The sequence below is a fragment of the Phascolarctos cinereus genome, unplaced genomic scaffold (assembly GCF_003287225.1).
Source record: "Phascolarctos cinereus isolate Bilbo 61053 unplaced genomic scaffold, phaCin_HiC Scaffold_4;HRSCAF=312, whole genome shotgun sequence".
NCBI lineage: Eukaryota > Metazoa > Chordata > Mammalia > Diprotodontia > Phascolarctidae > Phascolarctos > Phascolarctos cinereus.
Window position 1 is genome coordinate 116,360,676 of NW_027555847.1, and position 15,987 is coordinate 116,376,662.

At 36.9% G+C, this 15,987-nt stretch overlaps 1 protein-coding gene across 1 annotated transcript in view; it reads left to right on the forward strand.

Annotated features, from left to right (window-relative positions):
• PTPRD (protein tyrosine phosphatase receptor type D) overlaps positions 1-15,987 on the forward strand; it is a 616,472-nt gene that overhangs the window by 248,157 nt on the left and 352,328 nt on the right. Inside the window, 1 exon segment of the mRNA XM_078152500.1 lies at positions 14,171-14,316. Coding sequence (XP_078008626.1) covers positions 14,171-14,316 — 146 coding nt within the window.

The following is a 15,987-nucleotide window of genomic DNA, read 5'->3' on the forward strand; positions in this document are numbered from 1 at the left end:
ATTCTCAGGAAATATTCCAAGTTATTACTAAATATATTTTGGCTTTGAGATTTTGGGAAAAGAAGCAAATGCTTTTCTTTTTAAGAACATATAAATTGAATGAACCACATCCAAAGTGCTGTTAAAGGTACTTGTGGTTTTTATTGTATACACATACATGTATACACATATGTGTACATGATACATATGTATGTATATGTAATGTCCATATGCATGTCTATATTCTTTTAATTTATGAAGTGTAAATGCCAGGTGGTCTCCGTAGCATAGCTACTTTAAACATCTACCTTTGTTAGTTTGTTTTTAAACACAAATGTTGTCCTGGTGATGCTGCATGGTTGTGAATCTTGAAATGCTACTATCTCCAAAGAACTGAAGTAATAGATGACTCACAAGGCAATGGAGGAACACATGAGGGGCACAAAAAGGCTGAAGCATATCTCCAGTGTTAGTCTAACTGCTGCTGAAGCAAGCTCGGCGTATTTTCAATTGTTATTTGCTTGTAAGAAGTGGTTTAAAGAATATCATCCAGGAAATTACAACCAGAAGATGAGGTGGGGTTGGTTGTATAATTTGAGAGGGTGATAACAGATGGGTGGGCAGCTCACATCTTGTACTGGTACCTAAGACGTGTTAAACAGCCAGAATGAGACCTCTAGCACATTGGATAGATAGCCTATGAAGGATCCGTGGGAGAACATGAACTGTCTGGGGCAAGAAGATATAGCAAGGGTTGTAATTTGTATTGGTAGATAGCATACCCACATCGCTGAGATGATGGAATGTTTGAAGAATTCATAGCTAACATATCCATATCACTTTCTGGTTTATAAAAGAAACTCTTCACAAACACCCTGTGAGGTATAGTTAGCACAGGTATTTTTAACCCTGTTTTGCTGAGGAAGAAATAAGTGTTGCAGTGAAAATGACTTGCTCATCCATGAGCACACAGCAAAGTAAATACCAGAGATAGACGTTAGGGCAAAGCCCTCAGATTGTAGTGTTCACTGTGAAATCTGTTATTCCAATTGCTTATTTTAATAAAATGATGTAATAATTTTCAAGGCTTTTTCACAGGACCCTAGCATAATGGAAAGATTCTGAATTTCTAGTCATCAGGCACAGGTGTCTTATACTTTCTAGCAGTTACCATATCTGTAAAATGGGATCATAACATTTGCCCTTTGTAAACTTTAAAGCACTATAAAGAGATGAGTCATTTTTACTTTTACTGTTGTTTTTGAATCATTATACATATATATATATATATATATATATATATATATATGTATGTATGTATGTGTGTATGTATCTTTTGATTCTCGCAGCAACCTTTCAAAGAAAGCAATTGATATTTTATCTGCCTTCATATATTCAAAACCCAGAAAGGTCAATAATTCAATTCAATAAATATGTATTAAGCTTCTACTATGTGTGAAACATAGCTAAGCACTGGGGATACAAATAAGCAACAGATAGTCTTTGACCTCAGGGAGTTTATACTCTAATGAGGGAAGACAACACATAAAAAGAAGCTGAAAAGTGAGTGGAGGGGAGGTGACCAAGGATTACCTGGTGCAGGGGCATGGTATTCTTTGGAGTTGAAAACAAATAGAGCTACATCGCTGGGAAATGAACAGTGGAGTTACTTGGAAAGTTCAGATTCCAGCCCTGGCTAAAGGAAGTCTTTGTGGGGAGGTTAGTACTCTACCCTCCAGCCCTCCAGTCAAATGGCAGAGTTTGAGAGGGAATTGAAAACATGTTGAGCATCAGAATCTGAGTCAGTCAGCGTGATGATGAGGTTTCAGGTGATCCACTTGTCCTGGATGGGGCATCATGTTCTGTAGAGTCCAAACCAATCAAAGCTGCTGATATAAAGTGGAGAGTAAGCAGGCCAGTTTCACAAAAGATATTATAATTTTACATGAGATAAGTGTTGTTACCCTGCTCCTTTTATTTTCTTTGCTTTATAGATACAAAAGAAAAGAAGCACTGTCATTTGATGCAGCTTGATCCTTTGAAATATTCTTAAATTCCACTTCTCTAGGATTAATGACTCCTAAACTGAATTACAAAATAATAAACAGTGGCAAAGCTGACCTTGAAAAAGAGAATTATGCATATTGGATGTGTTTGAATAATGAATTTTGCTACAGAAATCATCAATAGGTTGTTCTTCAACCCAGGAATCCATTCTCATCTTTCAATATTTCTAGTTTTCTCCACGCTTAGGCTAAGGGAAGGGAAGGAGATTAGTATTTATTAAGCACCTACTGTGAGCCACACACTGTGCTAAATGCTTTACAAATATTATTTCATTTGATCCTCGCTAACACCTTGGGAGGTAGGTGCAATTATGATCCCCATTTTATAGTTGAGGAAATAGAAGCACCCAGAAGTTAAAATGACTTTCGCAGGGTCACTCCACTAGCAAGTGAGGGCAGATTTGAACTCAGATTTCCTCACTACAATGCCAGCTGCTCAGCTCATAGGCTGAGTCCTTTCCCAGTCTTCTTAGATATTAGTGCTCCATCCCTCTGTCTTCTGAAATTATGATGGACATCCTTTAATTAATTAAGCATTAATTATCTTCTCTGTATCTGGTACTGTGCTGAGTGCTGAAGATACAAATAGAAAAGCCCCTGTCCTAGGAGCCTACAGCATATTCACAGATAAGTAAGTAGTCCACTATATAGACAAATTAATACACAGTGATGTGCTTGGGAATAGGGAGAAGGTGACACTGGGTGAATCAGGAGAGGCCTTTTACAGGAAGTGGTACTAGAGCCTACAAGAGCCTAAAAAAGAAAGGTAGATACTGTAGTCCTCAAGTTCTGTGGAAGAATTTTGAGAGTAGGGGCTATTGTTTCATGTTGTCTTCCATATCCTTGGAGCCTTACATATAGTAGGTATTTAATAAATGCTTTTTGAATTGAGTCACATGAACATTTCTCAAAGTGTTGTCCACTTGGAAATATTCCCCACTTTCATACAGATGGTGCATCCCAAAGGCACTACTCATTGTTGTACTAAGGTTTATGGTAGTGAGCTTTAAACACTGGTCTTACCATGATGCCTGCCTGTTTCTCGCCAGCTTGGTTGGCACAACATCTATTTCTATAGAAACATTTTCATGAAGCTGAACAATCCATGTCTTTTTTTCTTTTTATCTAAAATAATTTACATAAGATAAAACCTACCATATGTTCTATCTTACAGCAGCACTTTTGCCTGTCTTATGACCTTGTGAACACACATTTTTGTTATCTCTATAAGTAAATTGTGTAACTACTTTTTCCTCCAAGGGTTTTGTGACCCTAACTACAAGCACTGGCTTTATGGTTCACTGGAAAGATTTCTGGATTTGGAATCAGGAGACCTGAGTTTGAACCTTCCATTTGCCTCATATTGCTTCCATGACCTTAGGAAAATCCTGCCTCCTCTCTGGCTTTCAATCTATAGTGTGGGAGTGGGCAAAGTTTTGGACTAAATGACCTCTAAGGTTACTTACATCTGTAGATCCATTGCTATGATAATATTATATATAAAATTTCTGAAAAGCTGGTCAATTCTAAAGACAGAGCTACCAGTGTTACTGTCTTTTCCAAATTCTGATAATACCTGTACAATTGCTGCAATTCAAGTTATGCTGAAATGGAGACAAAAAGAAAAGATATTTATTTAATTATATAAATACCATTACGTTTACTCTATCTGGAAATTACTTCCCACCACCTTATGACGTCTCAAGTATACCTACCCTGTTCACCATTGTTAATATGATGTGTTGTTATTAAGTAGTATAAAGAATATTGGACTTTAAAAGTCATCTTAGAAAGGGGTTTCTTTGTTTCTCCTTTCCTACCCTCCTCCATTAAACTTACTCTCTCATCCTTTTTGAAATAAGAAACCAATTAACTTTTCTGTGTGATCCAATTTGCAGGGACATGCTAAGCACAGGTTAGAATTAAGGAGAAATGATTACTTATAATGATGATCAGCGTAACTGATGTGATAAATTATGATTAATGAGTAAATTAGCAGCAAAGGATGTAAATGAATCAGCTTTGAAAGCCAGATCTACCAAAAGGATGTTGAGGGATCTGTAAGACTGCTTTTTGTCAAATACTGTGGTTGTATTTAATAGCCTTTGAGTATATTACCATTTAGAGGAAATATAAAATAGCCAATAAATCTTATATCATTTGGCTACATCTCCACTCTATGAGGGAGGGAAATTGTATGTAATACGTAGCTATTCATCTGTTTCTGCATAAGGACCTTCATCACTCTATTGAGTGTAAACTGGTGCATAGTCTGTGTATTTTGAATGTATAAATAGCTAGCAAGAAAACCCCAGGGCTTGAAGTGAAAACCGTTGAGTGGATGACTAAATAGCACTCCTAGTTACATATTTTCATTAAGAATTCATGAGTCTGCCACAAGGAATGGGAAGCACAAATTCATAGATTGTATCTAAGAATGAATTTGGACCATTTATGTTCCCTTGCTGAAATTTCACGTCTGTAAACACATAGAATCTATGACTATCTTAAGCCTAAGTCAGATGGCCTAAGTGATTCCTACCAACAGCTCAGAAAAATTTTATAGTCTAGTGGATTATTAAGCGATTATGTCCCATTCCTTCAGGTCAGGCCTCCCCAGGATAAAAAGGTAACCCTGGATTTTCAGAGGCATGCCAGTGGAGAGGAAGTTTTAGTAAGCCCAGCTAGCAAGCAGGAAAGGCTTCCTGGATGAGTGTGTTTATGGATTGTGTTTATGTTGTCCAAAGACTAGACTCAGTTCAAAGAAATATTCATAAGTTCAGAGACATACTTAGCAAATGAGGGTGCTATTCAATGATGAATTTTTTTTTTGTTTTTGTCTTGACAAGTCATAGCACCTAATAAAACAAGGCATGGAGTCAAATGAAATCAATAAACATTTTTTAAGAATTTACTGTATGCCAAGCAATATGCTAAACATTGGGCGTACAAAGAAAGGCCGAGGTGGTTCCTGCCCTCAAGGAGCTCACATTCCAGTTTGGAGGAACCACATACAAACAACTATGTACATACAAGATATATACATTATAAATGGAAAATAATCTCAGAAGAGAGGCATTGAGTATTAAGGGTGGGCGGAGAAAGGAGAAGCATCTTGCAGAAGGGGCCCTGAGAGACCATCCAGTCTAGTTCTTTGTTTTATAAATGAGGAACCTGAGGAATAGAAGGGTGTAGTTACTTGCCTAAGGTTTCCATCACATAGCTTGAAGTCATTCCATTTTACTTCTTAATCTTATGCTAAGCCTTGGGATGAGACAAGCAAAGCTCTTCATTGCCATTCATTCTTCAACATCAGGTCTATGGCTGACTAAGGTATTTGTTTTACTATAGTCTTCATGTAGTACACTTGCACTGTATGTTGTATTAACATGGTCCCTATTATAGGGTTTGCTTATCAAGCTATGAACAAACATACTGGAGAATTTAAAGGATGAGAGAAATTGCATTTCCAATAGTATCATTTCACTTAAAACTTACAAAGAAGTTGTGCAGAATTTAGCTAGTATAGAATTCTAGTGGAGTTTTAAATCTAGTGCCTTTTTTAAAAAGATTGATCATCAGGTAGATAACAAGCAGTCTGTATAAACTTTGCAGAGTTACCACAAAGCACTGTAGAGGGGGGTTGGGTGGACCCCCTGCAGAGGATTTACAGGAGACCATCTATGAGAATTAGGAAGCATGAAAAGATGTGAGTCTCAACACTACTGAAGGAAGTATCTTGCCTGTGAAGTCATAGACCCATTCATTGAAACACTGAAGTCTGATAAGAGTTGCAAGGTGTTGATTAGAAGGAAAAGAGACTATGGTTGGGAAATTGTTGGGAGATCAATTTGGAGTCTATTGACAATTGTCTAAGTGAAAAGGAAGGTTATTCCAGGACCATTCAACTGTCCTGCTGTAGGGGCTATTCAAGAATTTTCACTTTGGAGAGGTAGCCAACATACATGCATATAAAAGCAGACTGCATACATAAAACATTGTATTAGAAGGAACTGAACTGACTTGGAGTCTTGACTACTACTTACTAGCTGTGTAATCTTGGGTAAACTTCAGCTTCCTTATTGGAATAAATAATATTAGCCCTACCTACTTCACAAGTGGTTGTGAGGAAAGCATTTTAAAAACTGTAAATCTCTCTAAGCGTGTGATCTGCTATGAACAATCTTAATAATGATTCTATGAGAAAACACTGACATCTAAGTGAACATTTGGCATATAGCCTTTTCATAAATTCAGAGCTGTTAGTGTATTCTTATGGATATTAAAATTCCTAAAAGAGTGTCAATAACAGGGCACACAGTAGGCACATAATTAACATTTATTGACCTTAGTTGAGTTGGTGCAGATGTTGACTGTCTCTCTAAATTAGCCTGTACCATGATTAAGCCTTCCTCTTTGAGGATTTAAAGTATTTTCTTATGACAAATATCCCCTTTAAAAACAAATTGCACTATTTAAAGAAATGTTAATCAGCTAAAAGAAACAAAGCCAATTAATTACAGACTCTTAGTTTTGTTCCCCACGCTCCACACTTCCTGATGTCCACAGATGCATCTTATTCATTAGAATTACATTAGACAAATGGAACCCTAGTTCCTTCTTTTCGTTTTTGCATCCTGTGATCTTTGGTGTGACTTAGTTTTAAGGCATACCAGTGGCCAGGCTGTTTAAGAAAAGATAGTACTTTAAAATGTTTTTGGTAATCTACCACACCCCTTTTTTCCATGGTTGAATGGTATTTATGGAATTAAAAGTCCTCACACATTGATCTCCAGACCTGTTTAATGAAGTGTATGGTCTAGGTGTTTTGTTATTTTTTTTTAAAGCTCTACTCAGCAGTTTGTCAAGGAAGGCTATAAATAGTTTGCTGATTCTTAATCGACTCTGCCCGAACATTAGTAAGAACTATGGCATTCCAATAATTGTATTTACCATTAGAAAGCCCAAAAACTGAGGTCTAGTTTGACAACCTCCCCCAGAAAATTAACATTAATTGGCATAGCTATCTCATGGGACACTTTAATGAAAAGACTTTGAAGTGTGCATGCTTTTCTCTAGAAGCTGTGGGTCAGATAACTTGTCCTAATAACAACCAGTCACATTTTGGAAGCACTTTAAGATTTACAAAGTCCTTTCCTCACAACCAAGCTCTGAGGTGATTATCCACTGGTTATTTACAGGATGCATCAAGAGAATGCAGAGTCCTTGAAAACAGACAGCTTCATGTGACCCACGAGTTCTGGAATTACAGCCATGCTTCTCCCCCGACTCATATGCATGTTTAGTCTCTCAACTTTTCATTTAGAAAATAGACTTTCAGGGCTGGAGGGTATTTTGACCTCTTCAGCACCCTGCATTAGTCCAATAAAAGATCATACTCCTCACTTGTCAGACCTGCCTTGAGAATAGATCCATTTTGCAAAGCCAAGAGTTGGCAGCTACAGGCAGATAACAAAGGCAGTTAACTGTACTGTGATAACGGAAGGGCACCTATCGGAATCCTGGGGTCTGAGCAGCTGAAGCTCTTTCACTTTCTGCCCCTTGTGACATTTCTTCTCTCCTCATACCATACTAGGCCCTCCACTGATCATTTCATTACTTTGGTCAAAACTGACGGCTTTGATCACTTAGCCCTGAGATTATTGTCTAATTCCTGAATAGATTTCTTTAGTGCATATCGTTTCTCTGATTCTTGACATTTCTTTCCATCTCCAGACTATTTGTGTGTCTCCCTTCCATAGAATTTCATAGATCATTTATATCCAAAATATAGATATTCCTCCCCTGTTGTTATAAAGCTGAGATGAAAAGAAAATCATGTATTGTATTCTTTGCCATACTTAGATACCTTTCTCTGCTTTTTTCTCCAGGCTTTCCAAGTGCCTAAAATGGTAAATGGGTGGATAGTGTGGTCAAGGTTGAGGGACACCCATTCTAGAATGTTTAACACCTTTTCAAAGAGAAAAGAGATTTTGTATTGTTATGTTATTCTGTTGGGTGGGAGGAAGAAGGGGATTTATTTTTTCTTGGCAGGGGGAGGGGAGTTAGCCTTTATTAATGATTTAGTGTCAAGGCTTCTGGTGTAGTTCGTAGAGTGCTGGACTTGGAGTCAAGTTGACCTGGGTTCATAACCTGCTTCTGACAATTATTAGCTGTATAACTTAGCCTTTCTAAGCCTTAATTTCCTTATATGCAAATGAAGAGGTTCAGCCAGATAGATGTCTTCTAAGGTCTCCTCCAACTCTATATTGATGAACCTTGCAATCACTTTGCTGGCTCATACATATCATCTCAATTTCAGGAGTTGACAAATGGTGTGGAAGACAATAGATGACAAACAAAAAATCAGTTAAGTTTCAAAGACTACCATAACATCACAGAGAGTTTTTTCATATACATACATGTGTATATATATATAATATATATATATATATATTTGTATGTCCCAAGCCTAGAAACATTAGTATTCTGTTTTCTTTTCTTTTTAGGCTAGCCAATGGGGTTAAGTGACTTGCCCAGGGTCACACAGCTAGTAAGTGTCAAGTGTCTGAGACCAGATTTGAACTTGGGTCCTCCTGACGCCAGGGCTGGTGCTCTATCCACTGTGCCACCTAATTGTCGCCTAATATTCTGTTTCGACAGATAGGGAGGTGTAGTTCTAGTAAAAAAGCTAAGGAAAAGACTTAAGACTTCCTAGTTTCTCACATTTGCCTTTAGAAAACTGACTTTGGGGGGCTTTATAGTAATTTGATGTTTCCAGTACTCTGCATTTGATTAGTAAGAAATTGCAGCCTCAAAAGAGAAATAGGAAAATCAGGAAGGAGAGTCTTTTGGGAGAGAAAACAAATAATTTTTCTTTTAGATATGTTCAGTTTAAGGCGTTAGCAGGATGGTTAAGTGGCAAAGTGGATAATCAGGTTCTGGGCTTGAAGTCACTACAACTTCAATTTAGTTTCCCTAACTGTGTGACCCCTTGGCAACTTACTTCACTACTATCTTAGTTTACGTGTCTGAAAAATGGGGATATTATTAGCATCTGTCTCATCAAGGTTGTTGTGAAGCTCAGAGTATGAGACAATAAATGAAAAGCACTTCATAACATTAAAGTGCAATAGAAATGTTAGCTATTACTTTTAGCAAATGTTTAGCAAGTAGCTAGTTTTGGTCGTTCTTCCCTTGGTATTAATTTGAATTTTTCAAAACCCCAAAGATTATTTCCTAATTACCTTTATACTTAAGACATGAAAAACATCTAATAAAAGCAAGTATCTTAGGGATCATTTACTTTTCTGTCTAGCTATTGATTACATTAATGTCCCAGGGATGTGTCATTGGTCCTCTTCGAAAATGAAGAACAAACAACAATTAATGTCCTGACTTCTCATCCTTTTTGATCTTTCTTATAAGTTTGATGGAAAAATTCAACCAACATAGGGCCCACAAGGTGGGAAAACTGGCATGCTGATCTAGAATTCTAGAGAAAGGTCAGGACTATAAATACAGATTTGAGAGAAAATCATGAAGAAGTGAGAATGAATGAGGTCACTGGGTTAGAGAGTTTTCTGTGAGATGATAAAAGGTTCAAGAACCAAGCTTTGGGGAAGACCTACATTTAGAAGGAAAGATTAGGAGAAGAAACCATCAAAAGTGGCATAAAAGGGGCAATGAAAATAATAGGAGGAAAACCAAGAGCAGTGCCTTGCCATGGAAGCACAGGAAGGAGAAAGTTTTCAAGGTGATGGTGAGCACTTGGTGTAGAAAGGTTAAAATAGTCGTGGACAGAGAAAAATCAGATTTTCTGACTTGAAGATCATTGGTTATTATCAAAGGAGCAATTCAGCAAAGTTGTGGGAATCAATACCAAATAGCAACAGGTTTAAGGAGACAGTATGAGGTGGAGAAGTAGAGGGGCATTAATGGCCTAGCTTCTCTATCATTTCACTCTTTTGAGAAAATTTGGTGGGAGAATTCAACTCATAATACAGTCTTGAAAAGGGATTAAAAATTAGAATGCTTTGTCCCTAAACCTTGAACATGCCATCCACCTATCTGCCATTTAAGGCATTGGGAAAGGTAGGAGAAGAAAGCAGAGAAAGGTATTTAAGGATGGCTGTGAGAAATTGTTTTGTATATATGATACATACACATTTTGCTTTCAAAAAGGAATCTCTAAGAATTTTAATTACATGACTATACCCTAGATTTTGGGCATTAACAGGTAAATGTTAATTACAATTTTCAGTAGTTGCAAAAGTGCAACGAAGGCTGGAGAAATGTATAAGACACTATTTAGCCGCTGTTTTTAGAAAATGGGCATCTATATACAAAGTTTCTTATGCATGCTCCTTCCTTTTCTTGCCTTTTGTCCCTTAGATTGCAGTTCTGCCTATAAATCTTACAGGAGAACTATCTAGGAAGGTGCTTGAATTGGTCTGGAAAAGGAATCACCTTGATTGAAGGTCATTTTCTTTTCTTATGTGTCTGTCCTGGCTCAGGAGCTCTGAGATTTCTCTCTTCTCACCAGCACAGAGAGTTTTAATCAATTAATGTTGATAACAAGAAAGTTAACACATCTCATCTGATACCAACCTGGAAAAGATGCTCTTCTGAAATGGAAGCAAAACATAAAAATCATTGAATTCTGCATTTGGAAGAAACAATAAAGAAGATCCTATCCAATTTCCTTCTTCTACAGAAAGTATTTAAGGTTCTAAGAGGTCTCCAGTATTTGTCCAAGATTACCTAAGGGCAGAGGAGGATCCAAGTTTCTAAGGCTCTATTTAAGACATCACACGTTTCTAGGGTAAAAGAAGAGTGGTATGAGGGAAATGTTATTAATGAAAGGGCAGCAGGTCATTTCATCTCTCTAGGTCTCAGTGGCCTTATGTAAAATTTGGGGTTTGTATTAGAAGGATTAGATGGAAAAACTTTCAGTTTTGATAAAAAGTATTTTTCCATTTGTATAGGCTGGCAAAAATGATATTGATTTATGGTCAAATTTAATAATAATGACAATAATAGCATATAGCACTCTAAAGTTTGTAAAGCACTTAATATTTGTTTTCTAATTTGGTCCTTATACCAGCCCTATGAAATAGGTGTTCTTATTATCCCTATTTTATAGATGAAGAAACTGAGGCAAAGAGATTTTAAGTGACTTGCCTAGGGATCATATGGCTACCAAGCATCTGAAGCTGAATCTGAACTCCAAGACTGCAAGTTCAACATTATATCTACTGAGAAACTGAGATGTCTGTAAAGCATTACAGGGATGGTTTGGGAGTTCTCAATATGAGAAGAATTGATTACAATAAACTAACACCAATTTATTAAGAACAAGTCATGCCAGAGTAACTTTTTTTTAATAAGGTTCCTATACTGCTAAATTAGAAGGATATTTTAGACATACTCATAGACCTGAATTTTAGCAAAGCATTTAATGAATTATCTAACTGTATCCTTGTGGACAAGATAGAGAGATAAAAACTCAATGATAGTATAAATAAATGGATTTTGAGCTGAACACTTGGCCTAAAGCTTATTAATTAAGTGATTGGCGTCAAGCCAAAGAGTTTCTGGTGGAATATGTAGGACTCTTTTCATTGTGTTCTGGTCAATTTTGTCATCATTGGATTGAACAAAGGTATAGATGGCATGCTAATCAGTTTTGCAAATAACAGGAAGCTGGGAAGGATGGTTAATGTGCTGTTTGAAAGACTGAGCATCCTCACAGGTCTTTGTATGTTAAAATAGTTGACTGGGATTGATAAGACACACTTTAATCGAGATCAATGTAATGTCCTTCAGTTGGGTTGAAAAAAATCTACTTCTAATGCAATCGGTATGAGTCAACCATATGACTCATCCAAAACAATCATGGGTTATTTGCATTTATGGAAATACAGCACCCAAAATAAAACATGTGTCCTAGTCAGTCCATACCTAGAATGTCATGTTAAGGTCTTGGCACCATGTGTTATTAAAGACATTGCAAAGTGTGTCCCAAAGGAGGGGAAACAAAGGTGAACATATTCAAATTCACCTTATATTGAAATCATTAAAGCATATGTAAAATGCATTTGATGTTTTTAACCTAGAGAAGACAAGGAAGAGATGATTGCTCTTTTCATCTATTTGAAGGTCTATAATGTGAAAGGATTACCTTTGTTCTACTTGGTCCCAAAAGACAGTACTAGAATTAATAATAGGAAGGGAAAAAATTTTTTGAGACATTCAGAGCTTTCTAAAAGTAGAGTGGTTGCTTTGTTAGACAGTAGATTTCTTATCACCTAGATGATTAAGCAAGGGATAAATTAACCCCTGTCATATTAAGTGGTAGGTGGGACTAACAATTTAGATATAAGTGGGCCTAAATGACCTCTGATCCTATCCAAATCTCGCATTCTGTGATTTTGTTTCATGGTTGTTGTGGTTTGTTCTTCATTCTTGAAGAGGACCATGACATCAGGAAGATGATGACATGACTTGCAAATGAATGGATTTAAGTGAAGGAGGGCTGTGCTAAGTCACCCCAGGCTCACTTTCTCCTCCAGAGCCATCTGGGTCCAGTGGCCAGATGTACATATATATACATACATGTGTATGTGTATGTATATACATACATATATTATATATATATATATATATATATATATATGTGTGTGTGTGTGTGTGTGTGTGTGTGTGTGTGTGTGTGTATACACATAAAAAGTCAAACTGGGAAGGCAAGTCCTTCAGGGTTGCTGGCCAAAAGAGAAACAATTACTGTTTACATTCTATCTAAGCCTGGAGGGCCCAAAAAGTAACCAAGAAGTGGTGCTTGGACAGTGACCTGTTGTTGTCCAATCAATGAGACGCTGAGTGAATTGGGCTTAAGGCATGGTCTTTAAGGAAGAAATCCAGCCAGTACACCCCAAGATAACTAGGTAGGTTTCAGCCATCAAAATTTACCTTCCTCTGGGCAGAACAACCAATGTTGGATGCTCCTTCTAGGTCTTAAATTGGTGGTTTTACTTATGATTCCTGCAAAGTATGCTGATAGTCAGGAAGCTTTACGAGCAGAAATCAGCCAGAATGATTATCTCGAGCCACCTTGAGATAGTTATAAGTAAATGGGCCCCTTGTTTTAGGATCAAAGAGTTATTAGCCATTCTTTCCTGTTTTACTCTTATTCAATCATTGGCTTTGACCATATATATAACAAAGTACTTGCTTAGATCTGTTTCTTAAAAAAAAAAGATTGTAACAAAGATGATGGTAGAAAATTAAAAAAAAACTGATCAGTTGAAATAAATGAAAGCAATGATAAAGATATATTTTTTAAAAAAATAGACAGAATGGTGGCAAATCTTAGGAAACTTAAGATTTTTAAATGAAAAAGTCCATTTTGATCTCTTGTAATCCATTTTTTTCGCATTCTTATATCTCTCCCCTTCCATTTTCATCTTCCTTAAAAACAACTAAACAGACCAAAATGTAGTTACTATCATCCATGAACTTTAAGGTTTATTGACGTTTTCTCCTTTAGTACAAGTTGGGGATTATATTTCAGGTAAGGGAGCTTGCAGTATATTGTCAAAAGGGCATTTCTACCACAGACTCCTTATTTCTGTTTCTGGTCAGACCTCCTAATTTGGCACTGTAATTTCTTGCCTCCTTAAAATTTTCTTGGATTTATCTGAAATGTCACTAATTTTAATAGCTCAGAAGTAGCAAGACTGCTTTCTGGCCATGCCCTGATAGCAGCATCAAAGCAAGGAGCTAGAATTTTATTCACTTTGATTGATGAGCTCATTTTGGTACAGAGGACAAATTGGATTTTTTTATAATGGTGATAAAAATTAATGTGTGATGTTGCTATTCGGATGTTATTGGATCTCTGCCTTAATACAGATTTCAGCAATAAAAGCACTAACAGATATCTTGACCTGAAAGTTACCCCCTTCTTCTTTGTAAACTACCCTGAAAGGTAACTTACTGCTTCCCAATTTTGTAGTCTTTGTCCTTTGAGGTTTTTTTATTTTTTTTGAGGAGGGTGGGTGAGAGTAGTAGAGATGATTGTGTCTAGCTTCCATCTTATGGTGTTCTTTATATTCTTGTTTCAGCACCTCCAAGATTTACTCGAACTCCCGTTGACCAGACAGGGGTCTCTGGAGGAGTCGCTTCATTCATTTGCCAAGCAACAGGAGACCCAAGACCGAAAATTGTCTGGAACAAAAAGGGAAAAAAAGTCAGCAACCAGAGATTTGAGGTATTAGGTCCATTGTTCTGTTCCTCTGGGAAAAGGAAAGGAAAAAAAGGTCTTTTAAAAATTGGGTTTGGTTTCTGCTTGTTCATTTTCTCCAAATGAAACAAGCCAGAGTTACCAAAGACCAATCGACCTATGGGGAAGTTGTCTTTAATTGTTTGTCCTGTGTGCTGGAATGAGCGATGTGGCTAAATGTGGTAATACTCTGACAGAAATTTAGAGTATTTATTGCCAATCAACAGATTGGATGAAGCAGCTCTATTAATTAAATCATTTCAATCCACGGTCAAGAAAAAGTATGTAGCCCAGGATTTAACCTGAGCAGTGATTCCTAGCTCCCTCTGCCTCACCATGTTTCACACCAACTTTCCTTGAGAAATAATGACCACTGCATCTCTCTTTTCCTTTGTTTCCAATTGTTCTTTGCATCAAAGGTTTCCAACCTTTTCCCTACCCTACTTTCTCTGAAATAAACATGCAACTTTTTTAGGTGTTCTAAGAAAGATTTTCATGGTAATAACAGTGAACATGTAAGGACATAGAATAATACACAGTAGGAAAAAAATCATAAAACTACATAAAACAATTTAAAAAACCCATAGAGGTAAGTAGCCATGAGTCTTCAGTTGCAAATAAAAGTTCTAATTGGAGGCAGGCCTTTGGTCTTCTCACTCAAGTTATTTAAGATCTCATCCTTTCTTTCAGTGTTTATTTTTTTTTCCTTTCATAATTATACCACCTACAGCTTCTCTGAGGTGGCTGTGGGATCAAGCTTGCAGTTTTGGCAAGGCTGCTACTATTCTCAGTCCATTTTAGAAACTGGTTGCCTTATGGTGTTAGGTACCTGCTGTGAAGAAGGCACTTCTCTATCTGGCTGTTAAAAAATCCCTCCAATAAACCTGAGAATATTCTCCTTTACAGTCACTATTTGTATGGGTGGTTTGGAAGTTATTTTCTTGGAAGGCCCTATACATGGTTCCTACCTTCCCAGCCTTGTCTTATGACTCCCCTCCAAACAATCTATACTTCAGATAAACTAAAACGCTTTGTCTGCTGAGCATGTGATCTACATCTTTTGTTCTTCTCTGTGCCTTGAAGGTTCTTCCTCCTCTTTTTACTCATTGAATTCTTAAACTTTCTTCTTTTAAAGCCTAATTCCAATGCCACCTACTTCAGGAAGTTTTCCCTGATGTCTTCTTACACCTCACATTGCGCTTCATTTTGTACCTCTCTTATACATCTCTCACAAATATAGGTCATCATAGTTATTTGTTTATGTTGTATCACCTTACGAAATTGCTAACTCCTTGAAACTGAGAACCATGTCTTATGTTATATCTCATCCAGCACTAAGCAAAGGACTATTCATACAGTAGGCACTCAATAAATGTGTAGTGCTGGCTTGCTCTTAACCAGTTCCTATATGTCCTCATTAGACCTTTAGGATTGTCTGAATCAAATCCAAATCCATTTGATATATTTAAGCTGGTTCTAACTTTTAGATGAAATTTATTTCTTAATTTCTCATTATAAATTGTCATTTGGGCTGTCTCACCTTCTAGTAGGAATCTGGTCTCAGTGGCACCTAGATCTTGTCCTTGGCGTATATGCTGCTTTCCATTGGCCACATCAGACTGAGATTACTTCCTGTACACATTGTGGAGATGTTATGAC